At 40.1% G+C, this 17,365-nt stretch overlaps 1 protein-coding gene across 2 annotated transcripts in view; it reads left to right on the top strand.

Moving 5' to 3' along the window:
- LOC125465879 (UV excision repair protein RAD23 homolog B-like) overlaps window positions 1-13,154 on the top strand; it is a 56,295-nt gene extending 43,141 nt beyond the window's left edge. For both annotated transcript variants that reach the window (XM_048559824.2, XM_048559823.2), the window contains exons 9-10: window positions 33-176; window positions 9,240-13,154. In XM_048559824.2, the coding sequence (XP_048415781.1) occupies window positions 33-176; window positions 9,240-9,353 (258 nt within the window). In that variant the 3' untranslated portion in view covers window positions 9,354-13,154. The remainder of the gene's footprint in view (window positions 1-32; window positions 177-9,239) is intronic.
- The last annotated feature ends 4,211 nt before the right edge of the window (window positions 13,155-17,365 follow it).

Here is a 17,365-nt window from a genome sequence, read left to right as displayed (position 1 = left end):
AATTGCACTGATTGTTTCTGATTGCTTTTCAGCAAATAACTCAGCATCAGGAGCAGTTTGTTCAGATGTTGAATGACCCTTTGGGAGAGGCTGGAAGTGAAGGGGCAGAGGGTCATGGGTCACCACACACTAACTACATCCAGGTTACACCCCAGGAGAAGGAAGCAATAGAAAGGGTAAGTAAATTTTAAAAATCTGAGGGTGTTTTATTTTGCATATGAGCATGCAATCCAGGAGCGGAAATAAAGACTTGAGCCTGCTCAATAGGACTACAGGTAGTTCTGCTGTAACACGTGTTTCATTAATGCAAATTGGCGATAATGTGATTGATGAATAGTGGACACTGTTTGGATAACACAACTTTCTGCTGTACTATAATGTGATTTTCTATAGCACAAGGAATCCAACTATCGCATTATAGGAGAGCTACTTGTATAGCTGATCCGATGATTCTGAAAGGTTTGGAAACAAAAATGCAGTAAAGATAAATGTGTGCAATAGAAAATTCATCACTTAAAAATATAGATGACAAACTTTGATCTACACTTTAGGCAACGTGTACAAGGCTAAAGCTTAAAATGAGAATTTGTTACATAGTTATTGAAAATAATTATTAAAGTAAAAATATGTGCCAAAACTGAAGCAAAATGGGATGAACAACTTATCTGGATACTTTGTCTCTGTATCTGTACCTATCTAAGTAAATCAGACTCTCTAAACCTTAGAAATGTTATTATTCCCGAGAGTTAAACTGTCTATCTAATGCATTTTTGTATGACAGTGTCAAAAAATGAAGTAAGGACAGTGGTGCAACCCTGGGTTTTCAAAACCCAGATCTGTGTGAATTGATTCCTGTAACCCCGGAGCAACACTTGCTGTTTGATTTATTCCAAAGCTAGAGGCTGTGGGTGCATACAGGAATAATACTGGAGCAGCCCAACAATTTCTATTGCTAAGGAAAGACCTCCATGTCTCTTGATGAAATTTAATCGATTGTTATTCATTCATGTGAGACCCTCTCCCAACCTATTTTACCTAGAAAGTTGTGCAGAAGTTCCAAATAGTTAGGTTTACTAGAGTATAGACATTTTTAATCAACCTGTCAGATCTGTTTATTACACAATCCTGGAACAGGTGCAACTTGAATCCAGGCCTTCTAACTCAGAATAGACACATTACCACTGCGAAGTAAGTCCTCTTGCCAGAGTGCATATTTGGCTGTTGTCGCTTGATAGCCCAAAAGAGTTCCTCCAGGTCTGTATCTATCTCTATCAGGATTAATTTGTGTTGTGTACATCATCAGTAAGATATTTTCCACCTGATGTGTGGAAACTGAAGTGATGCTTACTGACAGTTAAGAATAGGGACCTCATTTCCATTTTGTCTTAAGATCGCTTTCATTTTGGTTAAAGAGGAGGATGAGCAGTACAGAAGCTACTAAATGTAAGGCATTGAGTAAGTGTGTAAAGAACAAATTTTAGCTGTATTGCTTATCCTTCTACTTTCTAGAATTGAGATGAACTAGCATCTGTGTGTCATTTTTTTAGTGGAATATGATAGGTTTAGTTTGAGGAGTGCAATTGCTGACGAGTATGATTCTTGATTTCAGAAACCGCAATGCTGTTATAGATTTTAATGAAAGAGTGTAACTCAGTTTGGTGCCAAATTGCAGAGAAAGCGTAGCCGGCAGCTGTTGGTTCTTCATACTCAGGTGTGGAATAAATCCTGTAGAGTCAAGAATTGGTCAGTTTTGCAAGGTTTCTGTTGTCTAAAATCTGAAAATCATCTTCGTGTCCTGAATGTCACTAATACAAAATGTAAACATTTACTTTTCTATTGCCGTGGCATTATAACTGCTGTATTTTTTTTCCAAGTATTTCTGTCCTTAATGTTTGTGCTTGTAAAAATATTTGGATCCCTTACCACCCCTGAGGAGATTGCAATTGTTTCTAGCATCTTCTGTTTCCCTTTTTGTTAGGAATGATCGTTCTTGATATGTTTGATACTTCTGGCTGACAATTGATGCAAATGCCTCAGTCTTGTATTTTACGTTGATGTTTTGGGCTTTTCCACTGTTGAGGGTTGGAAAATTTAATTATATAATTGCCCACCACCATTCAACACTGGATGTGGCAGGACTGCAGAGCTTGGAGTTGATCCATTGGTAGTATAATTTTACTAGCTGTTGCTTGCTGCTAACACTGATTTTTATATTCCTGTGTTGCAGCTTCATCAGGTTGACACCTCATATTTAGGTATGCCTGGTTCTGCTCCTGAGATGCCCTTCTCTGAACCACGGTTGATCCCTGGCTTGGTTGCAGTGGTAGAGTGGGATGGTGTGCCAGCCCATGAGGTTATGGACTGTGGTTAAATGAGATTTGCAGCTGTCTTACTACACCTCCAAAGTGCTGAGTCTTTAATTGCTCAATTTGTTTGAAACTGGTTACATTCAGCATTGTGGTAATTCCACACAGCTCATCAGAGAATGCTGAGTGGAGATAGCATTCCTTCTATTTCTCATTCCAGCTGCTTGGGCCTCTAAATCCTGTGCGTTGGAGTGCCTTCTGGAACTGGAAGTCAATGTCATGGTTGGCATACTGACGTTGATGATCATGCGTGGAATAATGAGCAGCAGATACACAGCTATGCAGCTTAGAAATACTAAAGGATATCTTCACTGGGAAGGTGGGACTTTGTGGTGGTCATATCAATGTGGTATTTTGTTAGGAATTATTGTTAATAAAGGTGACAGCCCATGCTAATTTGCCTTACCATTGTGGCAATGAATGGTGCTGACTAATCATTACCACCAATTTCCATCAGTTAATCTAAAACAAATTGATAAATGATGCAAGGAAGGCTGCAGCAATTGAGGATGGTGGAAATTAATCCAACTTCACCTGTTCTTGTTTGACCCTGACTGAAGCTTTTGACCACAGTCTCTCAGTCACTTAAACTGACAACCTTTACCTCAAGCATTGTCCAACTTCACTTCTGCCTTGAACAATATTCTGTTAACCTCCTCATTTCAGTTTATGTTATCCCTAAACTTGAATATTTAAATATATTCCTCATTGGACTCTATCGTCTACCCTTTTGTAGACTTGGTCTCATCCAAAACTTTGCCTATATCTTGACAGGCAAGAAATTCAGATCACCTGTCACCCCTATGTTCTCTAACCTACATTGACTCCCAGTACAACATCTTTGTATTTCATTCTCACCCTCTTGTTTTAATTGTTCCATGATCTCACTCCTCCCTCTTTTTAACCTCCCTAAACCCCTCAAACAGTGGCGGCATATTTATTTAGCACCTTTTAACGTAGTGTCATTTTCACGGGCGCTTCATGGAAGTGTTATAAAGCAAAGGTGACATCAAGCCATCTGAAGAAGGGTCTCGACCCGAAACATCAACTTTCCTGCTCCTCTGCTGCTTGGCCTGCTGCGTTCATCCAGCTTCACACAGTGTTATCTCAGATTCTCCTGCATTGGCAGTTCCTACTATCTCTATGACATCAAGCCACTTGGTCAGATGACCAAAAGCTTGCTTGAAGAGATTTCTTTAAAGTGTTTTAAAGGGGCAAGTGAGGTAGAAACAGAGGTATACAGCATGAATTCCAAAGCGTGGGTTCTAAACAGTTGAAAATGCAGCCACCAACGTAGGAATAATTATTCTCAAGCTTTTCTAATCATAAGAAATGGGCAGCAGAGTTTTGGATGCTCTCCAGTCGGAAAGGGTACATAGCATGTCAGAGCTGCTCCAGGCATGCATTGGAGTCCAGAGGTACTGAAGTTATGAATAAAGGCTCAGCAGCAGATGTTCAAAAATGGGGCATAGTCTCTTGATGTTATGGGAGGAGAAAATAGGTACTTCTAGAAATGGTGTAAACACGACGTCAGAAGGCTTGGAATGTTGTTGTCAAGGGAGAGTATATAAGTGAGAAATAGGAAAGAACTAAGAATTTCTCCCCAGGGTATACAGAGGTAGTTGTGAGAGTGCAGAAAGAGGACTTGGTGTTACTTTGGTTATGATTATAGTGAAGACAATAATTATACATCACTGCAATCCTGGAATCATTTTGAGAACTTTGCCTTCCTCCAAATCTAGCATCCTGTGCAACTTTATCCTCTGAATCATTGACAGCTGCTCTTTCAGCTGTCTAGATCTTAAGTTTTGGAATTTTCTCCCTAAATCTGCCCCCCTCCCCTATATGACAGTTCTTAAAAGGGGCATCTTTTACCAGTTTCTTAATCACGTGTGCCAGTGTCTAGGTGTTAATTTGTATCTAATTGTGCTCTTCTGGTCACATCAAACTTAAGAACGATAGAATATTTATGGTGCAGAACTGGGCCATTTGGCCATTGAGTCTCTACTAGCTGTGCAAAAGATAAAGTTACCTAGTGCTACTGTCTTTTATGTGTAGCCCTGAATTTCTTGCAGATAATGGTTCTATTCCCGTTTTGAATGCTATGACCGAATCTCCCTCTACACTGCTGTCGGGCACCTCATTCTAGATTCTAACTACTTGCTGCTGAAGAGGGGCTTCCTCATATTCCTATTCTGAATCTCAATCTTTCACCAGTGGAGCATTTTCTATCCAACTGACCCAACTCCATCATGAGTTTTGAATATTACTATCAAGTCAACTTTTAGCGTTCTCTTCGAGGAAGATGCCACCAACCCCTCCCATCTATCCACATAAGCAATTCTTTTAAATCTTTTCTGCACACTATCTATTCCTTTGCATCTTTCCTAAAGCATGATGTCTGAGATGAAAGTACTGCTCCATTTGAGGCCAAATGACTGTTTTATGCAGGATTTATCTTAACTTTACTGATTTTGCCCTTTATGTCCCAATTTATAAATCCAGGATTACGCGCCTTTTACCAATCATTGTTTTCAACCGTTCTTGCGACCTTCAATTATTTTATATGCACACATACCTCCATTTCTCCCTGCACCTTTGCCTCCTTTTTTTAAAAAAGAATTGTACCTTTTATGTCGTCTCTCCCCATTCTTACTGCTAAATTGAAACACATCGCGCTTCTCTACATTAAATTTCATATCTTTTGCATATTCAAACAACTTGTCTAGTCTGTTTATCGTTGTTCTTCTTAAAATTATACCTTGTGCACTAGGTCTAAATTATGAGTGTATCTGGAAAAGGAAGGTTCCACAAACTACGCATGGGGGAACTCCACTAAAATCCTCCCGCTTGTCATAGTCACAGTCATTCAGCATAGAAATAGACCCTTCAGTCCAAACAGTCCATGCCAACCATAATCCTAAACTAGTCCCATCTGTCTGCACTTGACCCATTTCTCTCAACACTTCTTATTCATGTACTTACCTAAATTTCTTCTAAATGTTGTAACTACTCGCATCCACCACTTCCTCTGGAAGTACATATCTCTTATGAACCAACGTGTTTTTAAAAAAATTTGTCCCTCATTTTCTGGAAAAACAGCAGTTCGTGAAGCCTAAATTTTGCTTTGTGTCTATTGTGCGTTACTTTCAGATATGTCTATCTGTCACTTCATCTAAAAACTACATATTATTGACCTCAATTAATCTATGCTGGCTCTCAAATAATTGGAGTAAATCAGTTTTATCTCAAATCATTGTTTCCAAAAGCTCCCCACCACCAAGCTTAAACTGACTGGTTTATAATTGTTGATCAGAGTTCTATATAATGGAGCATGCAGGAAGTTGTGTCAGGATCGGCACTAGACATATCTAAAAATGAGGTGAAGCTACCAAATTGACCACCTTGCATGACAAACAGCGTAAGCAGCAAGTGATAGACCAAGCTAAGCAATCCCATGAACAACAAATCATATTTAGCCTCTGCAGTCCTACCACATCCAGTCATGAATGGTGGTGGACAATCAAACAATTCACTGGAGGAGGAGACAGCTCCACAAATATTTTCACCCTCAATGATGGAAGAACCTGGTACACAAGGCTAAGATAGTTGCAACCTTCAGCCAGAAATTGAGTGCATGATCCACCTCTGCTTCCAGTAGTAGTCCCCAGCATCATAGATGCCTGTCTTCAGCCAAACCAATTCACTTATGTTATATCAAGAAATGGTTGGATGCACTGGATACTGCAAAGGTTATGTGCCCTGTCAACATCCTGGTAATAGTACTGAAGACTTGTGATCCAGGTGTGCCACATCCCCAGCCAAGTTTTTTTTAACACAGCTATAACACTGGCATCTACCCAATTATATGGAAAATTGTCCAGGTATGTCTTGCACACAAAAAGACTGTGCAAATCCAATCCAGCCAGTTACCTCCACATCAGCCTACTCGATCATCAGTAAAGTGGAATGTGTCATCACAGTGCTGTCAAGCAGCACCTGCTCCGCCGTAACCTGCTCAGTGACACCTAGTTTAGGCTCAACTAGAACCGCTCAGCTCCTGACTTCATTACAGCCTTGGTTCAATCGTGAACAAAAGATAAATTCCAGAAGTGAGGAGAGAATTACAGCCCTTGACATCAAGGCTGCATTTGACTGAGTGCAGCTTCAAGGAATCCTAACAAAACTGGAATCAGGGGAAAGTCTTTGGTTGGAGTCACTGGCACATAGGAACATGTTTGTGGTTGGTGGGCATCAGACATTTCAGCTGCAGGATATCTGTGCAGGAGTTTCTCAGTGCCCTAGGCCCAATCATCTTCAGCTGCTTTATGAAGAACTTTCTCTCCATCATAATGTCAGAAATGGGGATGTTTGCCAATAGTCTTCGGCACCATTCATGAATCCTCAGCTACTGAAACTGTCCATGTTTAAGTGCAGAAGACCTGGACAATATCCAGGATTGGGCTGAGAAGTGACGAGAAATATTCCCACCACACAAATGCCAGATGTTTCTCAGGGAAGTGTCCTAGGCCCAGTGATCTGCTTCAAATGATTTTCTGTTCATATGGTCAGAAGGGGGAATGTTCATTGATTGCCTTGGTATTTGAGGAGTTGTGAATTGTGCAGTCCATGTTCAAATGCATCAGCCTTGGACAACATCTAGGCTTGGGCTGACAAATGGCGAGTAACATTTGTGCCACACAAATACCGAGCAATAGGAGACAATCTAACCACTACCTTTGACATGCAGTGGCATTACCATCACTGAATTCCCCCACTATCAACATCCTAGGGATTACCATTGAGCAGAAATTCAGCTAGACCAGCCATGTAAATAATGTGGCTACAAGAGCAGGTCAGAGGTGAGGAATACTGTAACTCATCTCCTGACTCCTGAATGCCCGTCCACCAGCTACAAGGCAAGTCAGAAGTGTGATGGAGTACTCCCCATTTGCCTGGATGAGTGCTGCTCCAATACCATTCAAGAAGCTTGACACCATCCAGTACAAATTAGCCTGCTTGATTGGCAACACATCCACAAGCATTTACTTCCTCCTCCGCCAATGCTCAGTAACATCAATGTTTACTATCTACAAGATGCACAGCAGTATTTTACTAAAGGTTATAAACAGCACTTTCCAAACCCACAACCACTTCCATCTAGAAGGACAATGGTAGCAGATACATGGGAACACTACCACTTGCAAGCTCTCCTCCAAGCCACTCACCACCCTGACTTTGAAATGTTTTTGCCTTTCCTTCAATGTAGCTGGGTCACAATCCTGGAATTCTCTCCCTCAAGGCATTGTGGATCCACTTATAGCACACACACTGCAGCAATTCACAAAGGCAACTCAGCACGTCCTTAAGGGCAGCTAAGGATGGGCAATAAATGCTGGCCAGCCAGCAATGCCCACATCTCACGTGAGTGAATTTAAGAAAAAAAAACTTTTCCTTTGAGCAAACATTCACAATACCCTGACACCGCCCTGCATCTTGAGAGGTTTAGAAGATTATGCCCAGTGCCGCCTCAGTGTCCATGATCAGTTCCTTATTACTCTTGGGTACTTCTCATCCAATCATCAACTTTATGTACAGATTGCCCATCCAACATCACATCAGATTTCAAACTCATTAAATTATCCTCTTTCACCATGACTTGGGCAGCAGCAACATCTTTGGTAAAGACTGGTCCTCCCTCAGGACTTCAGGGTTTTACCCTCTTTCTTGATGTGTAAATACCCATTTTGGATTTATTTTATTTGTCAGTCCCTTCTCATACTCCATTTTTACTTCCCCTCTGAATCCTCTGCATTGAGCTTGATTATATAGGCTGCCTGTTAACTGAAATATTGATTCCCAAGATTAGTCTTGAATTTATCCCTTTCAAGTGTCTCGTCTGTCTTATTGCTTTGGACAAGGTATAATAGTTGACACGATGAAAACATTATGATAATACAAAAACCAACACTTATCAATTATCTCTCTCTTTGAGAACATGTCCAGTTTAAATAATGGCTTGACATAACTGTGCCCTCAATTTAGTCCCTGCAGTCAATTTAATCCCTAAGTGGAATATTTTAGTCTTAACTGGGCCCATAACAAACCAGCAAAAAGTTAAAGATTGGGAAGTCTCCGTGTAAAATTATTTTTATTCATTAAAGGAATAAAGAAATTGCTGGCTAAGTCAGCATTTATTGCCCACCCCTGACCGCCCAGTGGGCAATATCAGTCAGCTGCATTCCTCTGGGCCTGGAGTCTTACATAGGCCAGACCAAGTAAGAATGGCAGTTTCTTTCCCTAAAGGACATGTGAACCAGATGGAGTTTTCCTGACAGTTGGCAATGGAGTCATGGTCATCATTAGACCCTTAATTCCAGATATTTATTAAATTCAAATTCCACTATCTGCCCTGGAGGGTTTTGAACCCAAGTTCCCAGAACGTTACCTGGCATCTGGGTTAACAGTCCAGCAATAATACCACTAGGTCAGTGCCTCCCCAAAAATACAGGCGCAGTTCCCTAACACTTTGTGCCACACTCTGGATGTCTGTTACTTGTTAATGGCTGTCAAAATACTAGTCTTCTGTTCTCATCTTACTTTAAGATCTTCATACTACTTTTGGGTCTCTACATGTTCTGCTGAGTTTTTCCTTGCCCTTCAAGCATGAGTTTTGTTCAGTGTTACTTGCTCCAGTCAGTGGTTGGGAATATGTTGAATACAGTCATTATAGACACCTGCTCCCTGCCTTTAGCAACAGAGGCTTGTCTACTTAGTGTGTTTTTGTTTTTTGGCATTTATCTCCTGTGAAGGTGGGTGGAAAGATTGGGATCAATAATTAACTATAAACAATTTTTTTTCTTCTTGTTTCAGTTAAAGGCACTGGGTTTCCCTGAGGGACTTGTCATTCAAGCCTACTTCGCTTGTGAGAAGAATGAAAACCTCGCTGCAAACTTCCTTCTCCAGCAGAACTTTGATGATGAATGATTTTTTTTTCCCCTTCTTCCTCCTCTTCCCCTCCCCCATCTCCCCTTCCATTCTCCCACCCACGCTTCTATTCAGAACCCAACCTCTCTCCCTCTATCTGCAGTGGGTGGTTAATGGTGAGGCCCAGCCTAGTGTGTATTACCTGGTGGTATCAGCATTGTGAAGTGCAGCGTTGGAAAGCACATATTTAAACAAATCAGATACAGTATCCCTTTGGTCAGTCTATACTAGGTGATAAATAACAACTCATTATGACTAGTCAGTTTTGGTGGTTGGGGGGTGGGCAGGGGCTGGTACGGGCCTGTATTCACAAAAGCTTATGCAGTATATGCACCAAAAATTCCCTAGCCCCTGAATTTTAGATAAAACACTTTGCATTTGTGCTTTTTGTGAATACAGGCCTGGATTTGTGTGGCGGAGACTGAAGGTCAAGTGCTTCTGCAGCATAATGTTTCAAACTTGCCTACAATCAGACTTTTCAGTAGATTTTTTTTTCTTTGTATGTTTGTGTTGGGTGTGGGGAGGGGGGTTTAGCTGGGCATGTGGGCTGGTGGACAGAAATGTACAATCATTAAGTAGTAGACATTGCCATTCTGGAATGTTGCTGACAGCTGTTGTGATGCCTAATAGAATATTGCCTGGTTTATGTCTGCCAACTATTGGAAATGCAACCATACCCATCGTGAAGGCAGCAAAATGTTTTTTAAAAATAAAAGTGCAAAATTTCCCACATTTGGAAACTGCTGTATTTAAAAAGCAACCTGTCTTGCATTGCTGTTTAGAAAGTGTGTGTTGCAGTCTGTATTTTTATTAAAAACAAAATGAAGCACGGTATTAAACAGCAGCTTGCAATCACTGCAGGAATCTCTAGCTTGTCGGAGTAAGTAGCAGCAGTTTAATTTTGTTAGCGCTCACTCAAATATTGCACGTAGCTGTTTCTTAATGTTAAACTACTTGTGGAATCAATATTCTAAATAGCACTAACTGGCCTGAATTTAGAGAGTCAAATAGACAATTTACAAGCTTTTGACCAAGGGCAACACATCAAAACGATCCCATAGCAATAGGCATGGTAGGGCAGTCAGACCTGCCTACACAACTCTGATGTTTCCCACACACTATTGAGTGCAGCAAGTTCATGTTTAGTTAAATTTGACGAGTGTTGGATAGGGAGTAACAAAGTGCATAACTGTCACCAAGATGGGTTATATAAAATGATTATGTACTTGGCCTGTTTGCAGAGTTAAGTAATATTTTTGAGGTGCACAGATTGGTTTAATAGTTATTTTTATGATGTACTGAAGCAGTCTTGTAAATTAGAATACGGTTTAATTTGAGTGACTAAGGAACCGGGTTTGGTCATAAGTTGGTCAAGAGGATTTTTATTTTACTCAAGTCCCGATGATGTATGCCATGATTTTTTGCTTTGTTTTATCTTCTCTCAGGTGAGAGGTAACCAATTACAGTTGAAAGACTGAAATAATTTTTCTAACACTTATTCAGTGGAACCTAAAAACATTATCATCAGAAAAATGCCTTTGATTATTGTGACACTTCAGAACTGGAAGTCTTTCTTTCCTGTAATAGTTTCCTGTTTGCAACTCAAAAACATAGCTTTGAGGTGCTTCAAAAAGAAATAGATATGCGTTTTTTGTTTTTGTGTTGAACCATGGCTCTTCTAATAGGCTGTCTTGAGCAGTTACGGTTGTGATTACTCTACAAGGAATACAGTTGCTTGCAGTTTTCCTTCTGAACTCAGCTGCATGTGAGCATTCATGATTGGAATCTTTCACGCCATTACTTTCTGCAGAATTTTGAGGCACAAGTTGAGCTGACTTAATTATGTTTGAATGATATTGGCTTGAGGTAAAATAATACTGTTGTGTCTCAGTTTGTAGGCAGATAGCTGAAACCTTGCTGTTTCACTGAAGTTACCTGACTGAGGCCTTGGGAATCATAAATTAAACCTAAATTTTTTTTGATCACTGAAATTAATTTTATTTTGTATATAATCCATCAAACACTTCTTCTTTTTAAAAAAGTGAATCGCTTAAGTTTAATCTTGACACCTTGAATTATTCCCTGAATAGTCTGACGAGAAGTGATACTGTTTATGGTGTTAAAAAGGAGATAAAAATTATGGCTTATAGGTTGTTGAAAAATACTTTCAAATGCAAGCTTTTGATAATAGTTTCCCATCATTGACAATTTAAAATAGCAAAAAAGCTTTTACTTTTTGCTATGCGGATATTATGTGAGCATTTTTATTAAAGCCTTTTGCTATTTTATGGCTAACCTCTGAAGGAACTTGAAGTAATTAACCAAAATATTTTGATTTACAACTTTCCAACAGTGTTGAACTGTTCAGAATGTATACAGGATGCACTTTACCTTTCAGGGATATAAGCTAACATGAGTTCCCAAAAGCCCCTCCAGTCTGTTTTGATAGTTAATCTACATTTAGCATCCAATCCCACTATTTTAATCTGAATCCTTTTATTAATGCCAAGCAGACATTTCTGTATACTATTTGGAATCTGCCCATACTTGAGCTGAGCTTGATAGATTACTTCAACATTAGGTTAAGTAAGTTATTGACCATCTGGAGCCTGAAATCACCTGGCCTGAGAAATGAATTAGTTTGAAGTTCCAATTAGTTGTATCCTTTCTAATTGTTTGAGTTATTATGTAATTAAGTCTGGAGAGATGGTTTTGTTTGGGGGCTAGTCAGCAGAATTGTTAACTTCTGTGACCAAAGAGTGTGTCCAAACTAGATTGTTGGAAGAGTATGAGGAGTTGGGGGGGTATAGTAATTATAATTATAGACTTCTTAGTTAGACTCCGTCCTTAGTTTAATGGGACATTAAAACCCCTCTTCTGCAGTTTTGCTGCATGTGCATTAATGTAGAAGGGATTGGAAAGGGTCAGCACTAAGTTGATTGTCCTTTGGTTATTTGTCTGCTGGTTTTATTGTATGCCTGCTCATGCTTTGGAGTAGTTGGGGATTAATGTTGAGTGTTAATGTGTTTGTGATTCAGTTCCATTCTCAAAGTGAGAGTCTTGGGCCACTAAGTAATGGCTGCTTGTTATGGCCTTCCCTACCCCACCTTTTTCAAAATGCCATTGCTGACATATGGAGCTAGATTCACTAGAATCGAATAAAATAAAGCTCAGTTCTACTCACTTGAAAACCCTTTCCAAGTTCCTGTATACATCAATTCAAAATCAGAAGCTTGTCTCTGAAAGGTAATTGGAAATGTAGTTTATATTTAGTACTGGTGCTGTTTACTCCTCGCTTCTTTCTGGGCCTGCATCCCTACCTTCCCCACCCACCTGTCCAGTAGTTTGATCAAACAGGCCTTGTACTGGCCCACTGTTGCTGAGGCACAAGGGCATGTTGCTGTGTCTGCTGCCATGTCTTATACTCCTCTAACTCTCTCGAGTTATTTTGTTCCAAGAAAAGCTAATCTGTTGGAGAGCAGCACAGCCCCAGACTTGAATAGGCTGCATTTCATGCAAGTCTATTGTTAGTAGCCCTGTACTGATGACTTGTTTCATTTATACTGTTTTGATTCTGAATTTAGATTAATTCACTGGACCAGTACGCAACCACAATTCACATTTTTACATCGGTGATATTTGCAATTGACCTCTTTAACTACAGCCTAAGACTCAATTTGCCCTTATTACTTTAAGTCAAAAAGAGAATTGTAAGCCCCAGTCTTGCATCAGGTACCTTTGACATTAGAGCTGATTTGCTGAATGTTCCTGGGATTCACAATGTTTGTGTTAACTACAATAAAGGCTTTTTACAAAGCTTTATTATAGTTTTGTTTTTTTAGTCACTATTCAGTATGTTTTCTATATATTTTGAGTTTCACACAATCTACTGAAGTTAAATTACTTAGCTAATTGGTCATTAATGTAGCAAATCTGTGCACATGAATTTCTGACCAAGCTAAATCAAAGCATCTTCTGGCATTGAGGATCCTACGTGAAATGAGTTTGATTCACCTCAGTGCAGATGCTACTGACATGAGTTCTGGGGAAAGAAAATTGATTTGAGGTATGGAGATAGTAGGAACTGCTGATGCTGGAGAATCTGAGATAACACTGCGTGAAGCTGGATGAACACAGCAGGCCAAGCAGCATCAGAGAAGCAGGAAAACTGACATTTCGGGTCGACACCCCTTTCTGAAGAAGGGTCTTGACCCGAAATGTCAGCTGATCACTTCTAGTCAGGAATAGGAGCAAAGATCAGATGCATGCATGGCTGGAGAGATGAGAGGGAAAGATTTAGATACCTAAGGCTTGGGAACCAAATCTGGAAGAGATGGTTCTTCTACAATTTGGAAAGGTTGCAAACTAGCAGTGTTGGACTATTGGTAGAATAGTAGAGGAGAGTTTAAACTAGAGTGGCGGGGTATTGGAACCTGAGTGAAGAGATGAGAGAGGGAAACAAGAAAGATAGAAACCTAGTAAAAATGTAGGTAGAGGAAATGAGGACTAGCAGTAAACCAGACCAAAACACATGAGAAAAGCGTAGAAATGTTGGAAGGCTAATCTAAAGTTACTATATCAAATGCATCAAGCATTTGCAATAAAGTAGATGAATTAACAGCACAATAGTTATACATAGGTACAATATGATTGCAATCTCAGAAGTGGCTGATGGGTGACCAAAGCTGGGAACTGAATATCCAAGGCATTCATTCTACAGTAGGAGGCAGGGTGGTAGTGTTTGTAAAGGGTGAATGGTGTACAGTAGTGAGAGGTTATTGAATTGGAAAATCTGGATGTCAAATCAGCCATGTTGTAACTCGAGCAACAACGTGGAAAACAATGAACAGGAGTGTTCTATGGGCCTCCATACAGTAGTGTTAAGGTAGAAGAAAGTGTTAAACAGGAAATTAGAGAAGCAGGTAATAAGGTTGCTGCAGTAATCATGGGTGATTGTGATCTGTATATAGACAAGGCCAACCACATTTCCAATAATACTGTCATGGATGAATTCTGTGAACATGTGCAAGATTTTTCTTTAGACCAGCATTTTGAGGAACCATCTAGGAAATAGATTATTTCCTAGTTTGCAAAGAGAAGGGATTAATTAACAATGTGTGGGATCCTTCGGAAAAGGAGATCATAAAATTTTAGAACTAGACATTCTGAAGCGACATCAGTGAAATGTCCAGTCTCAAACTAAGTTCCTATAAAGAAAACTACAAAGATATGAGGGATGATCAGGCTGTGACAGGCTGTAATTTCTTCAAAAGTCAGGTTGCAATAGCTAAAATTCGGAAACAAATGTATACATCATTTACTCATTCAAAAATCCAGCAGAAATAGAGGCCCAGTCATGGCTGAAAAAAGAAATTAATTATTAATATTAGATTCAGAGGAGTCATGCAAGGTTGCAAGACAAAAGTAGCCAGCAAGTAGAGTTGGGAGCAGTTTAGAATTCCAAGATTGCGAGGAGTGAATGTGGGACATTTTGGTCCATTGAGTCTAAGCTGCCATTCAGTGAGAACATGGCTGATCCGATGATCCTCAACTCCACTGCCATTCAGTGAGAACATGGCTGATCCGATGATCCTCAACTCCACTGCCATTCAGTGAGAACATGGCTGATCCGATGATCCTCAACTCCACTGCCATTCAGTGAGAACATGGCTGATCCGATGATCCTCAACTCCACTGCCATTCAGTGAGAACATGGCTGATCCGATGATCCTCAACTCCACTGCCATTCAGTGAGAACATGGCTGATCCGATGATCCTCAACTCCACTGCCATTCAGTGAGAACATGGCTGATCCGATGATCCTCAACTCCACTTTTCTGGCTTTTCCCATAACTCTTGATTTTGCCACTGATTGATTCAAAATCCATCACGGCCTTGAATATCTTCATGATCAGCCGTAACAGTCCACTACAGTAAAGAATTCCACAGATTAATTACACTTGTCCAACAGGACAAACTCTGCATTTACATTGACCAGCCTCCTAGGAATCAGCAGTGTTATAACAAGGTCATTTCTCCTTCTAAACTGCATTGAATACCAGTCCAATCTAACTTCTCTTGTAAGAAAATTCCACTATACCCAGGATCAACCTGGTTAATTGTCTCTGGACTGCAGTTAATGCCAGTATATCCTTCTTTAGATAAAGGCACCAAAACTGTTCACAGTATGCTAAACTAGTGCCTTGTAAAGTTTTAGTTTCCTCCATTCCCTTTGAAATAAAGGCCTTTCCTTTCCTTGCTGAACTTGTATGCTTGCTTTTTGTGATTTATCCACAAGGACCCCCCACATACCTCCATGCTGCAGGTTTCTGCAGTCTTTCTCGATTTCAGTAATGTTCAGCTTTATTCTTCCTGCCAAAGTGTGTAATTTCACATTTTCCTACATTATATTCCACCAGCCAAGCTTTTGCCCATGCATTTGATCTGTCTGTCTCTGGACAGTGAAGGTCATCTAAGACTACAGAGGGATTTTGATCAGTTGGGTCAGTGAGCTGAGGAGTGGCAGGTGGAGTCTAATTTGGTGCATTTAGGTAAAACAAACAAGGCTTATACAGTGAATGTTGGGGTCATGGATAGTGTTGTCAAACTGGGAGACGTATGGGTTCAAGTACATAATTCTTCTGAAAATTGCATCACAGATTAAGAAGGTGTTTGGTAAGCTTGCCTCCATTACTCAAACCATTGAATTGCAGTGCCATGTTAAGATTGTACAGGGTGTTGGTGAGGCCACTTTTGGAGTACTGTGTACAGTTCTGGTCCTCCTTCTATTGGAAAGATACTAAGTTAGAGAGGATTCATAAAAGATTTCCCAGGATGTGATTTATGATTTATACTTTGTCACTTGTACTCTACCATGAACAACATGGTAAAATACAGTGAAACACTTCAACTGTTACCACAATCTGGTGCTGTTTGAATATTTCAAGAATAAAAAGACAAAGCTGAAAGAAAGTCCACCTTCCCTCAGCAGCCTCCACCATGACTCCTGAGCCCTAAGCTGGCTGACCAACGATACCCGTGCAGGACTTGCCAACGTCAGAGTCACCAGATGTTGCCGGGACTGGAGAATTTGAATTACAAGGAGAGGCTGGATGGTCTGGGACTTTTCTCACTGGAGTATCGGAGGTTGAGGGGTAACCTTCGAGGTTTATAAAATCATGATTTAGATTACCTATGAGGTATAGATAAAATGAATAGCATAGTCTTTTCCCCAGGGTAAGGGAGTTCAAAACTGGGGGGCATATTGTTAAAGTGAGAGGAAAGATTTAGCAGAGACCTGAAGGGTAACTTTTGTTTTACACTGTATAAATGTTTGTGGCCCCAGCACAGAGGCACTCCATTGAAAACAGGTTCCCAACTTTGTCTTCTATTAGTTAGCAGAACCTCTATCCATGCTGATAGACTACCCCAGCACCTTGGATTGTTATCTTAGAAGGCAGCCTAGCATATGGTACCTTGTCAGAAGCCTTCTAAAAATCCAAATATATTACACCTGCTGCTTCTACTTTATCTGTTCCTACTTTGTTGTAATTTCAAAGAATTCTGATTTGTCAGATATGGTTTCCCTTTCAGGAAGCCATTGTTGACTCCGCGTGATTTATATTGCATTGTATTTTGCTTTATTTCTTAAGTTCCTGGTCAATGTATCATTCTGACAGTTAGCTCTGAGGAATATTCACTATTTCTTATACTGGAGTTATAGGTTCAGTAATTCTTTAACTAGAAAACTAGTAGTTTTCACAGCCATGGCATTTCTGTCTAAAGAATATAGTTCAAAACTGTTCAAACTTCGGAGTCTCTTTTGCAACATTCTCTTTGTTAGACTGGTCTGCACTGACCTCCCCTGTGATGGCTCTTTTCAACATCTAAAGGTGCTAGCTGTTGAGCATAATGCATTACTGGAGCCGAAATGTCTGCTTTGTTCTTTTGAAGGTCAAGTCTCATGACACCATATCAGAGGCCAATAGGTTTATTTGAAATCACAAGCTTTC

The sequence above is a fragment of the Stegostoma tigrinum genome, chromosome 30, assembly GCF_030684315.1.
Source record: "Stegostoma tigrinum isolate sSteTig4 chromosome 30, sSteTig4.hap1, whole genome shotgun sequence".
NCBI classification, from domain to species: domain Eukaryota; kingdom Metazoa; phylum Chordata; class Chondrichthyes; order Orectolobiformes; family Stegostomatidae; genus Stegostoma; species Stegostoma tigrinum.
The sequence above is the reverse complement of the archived record's forward strand: the minus strand, read 5'-3'. Positions and strand labels throughout refer to the sequence as shown.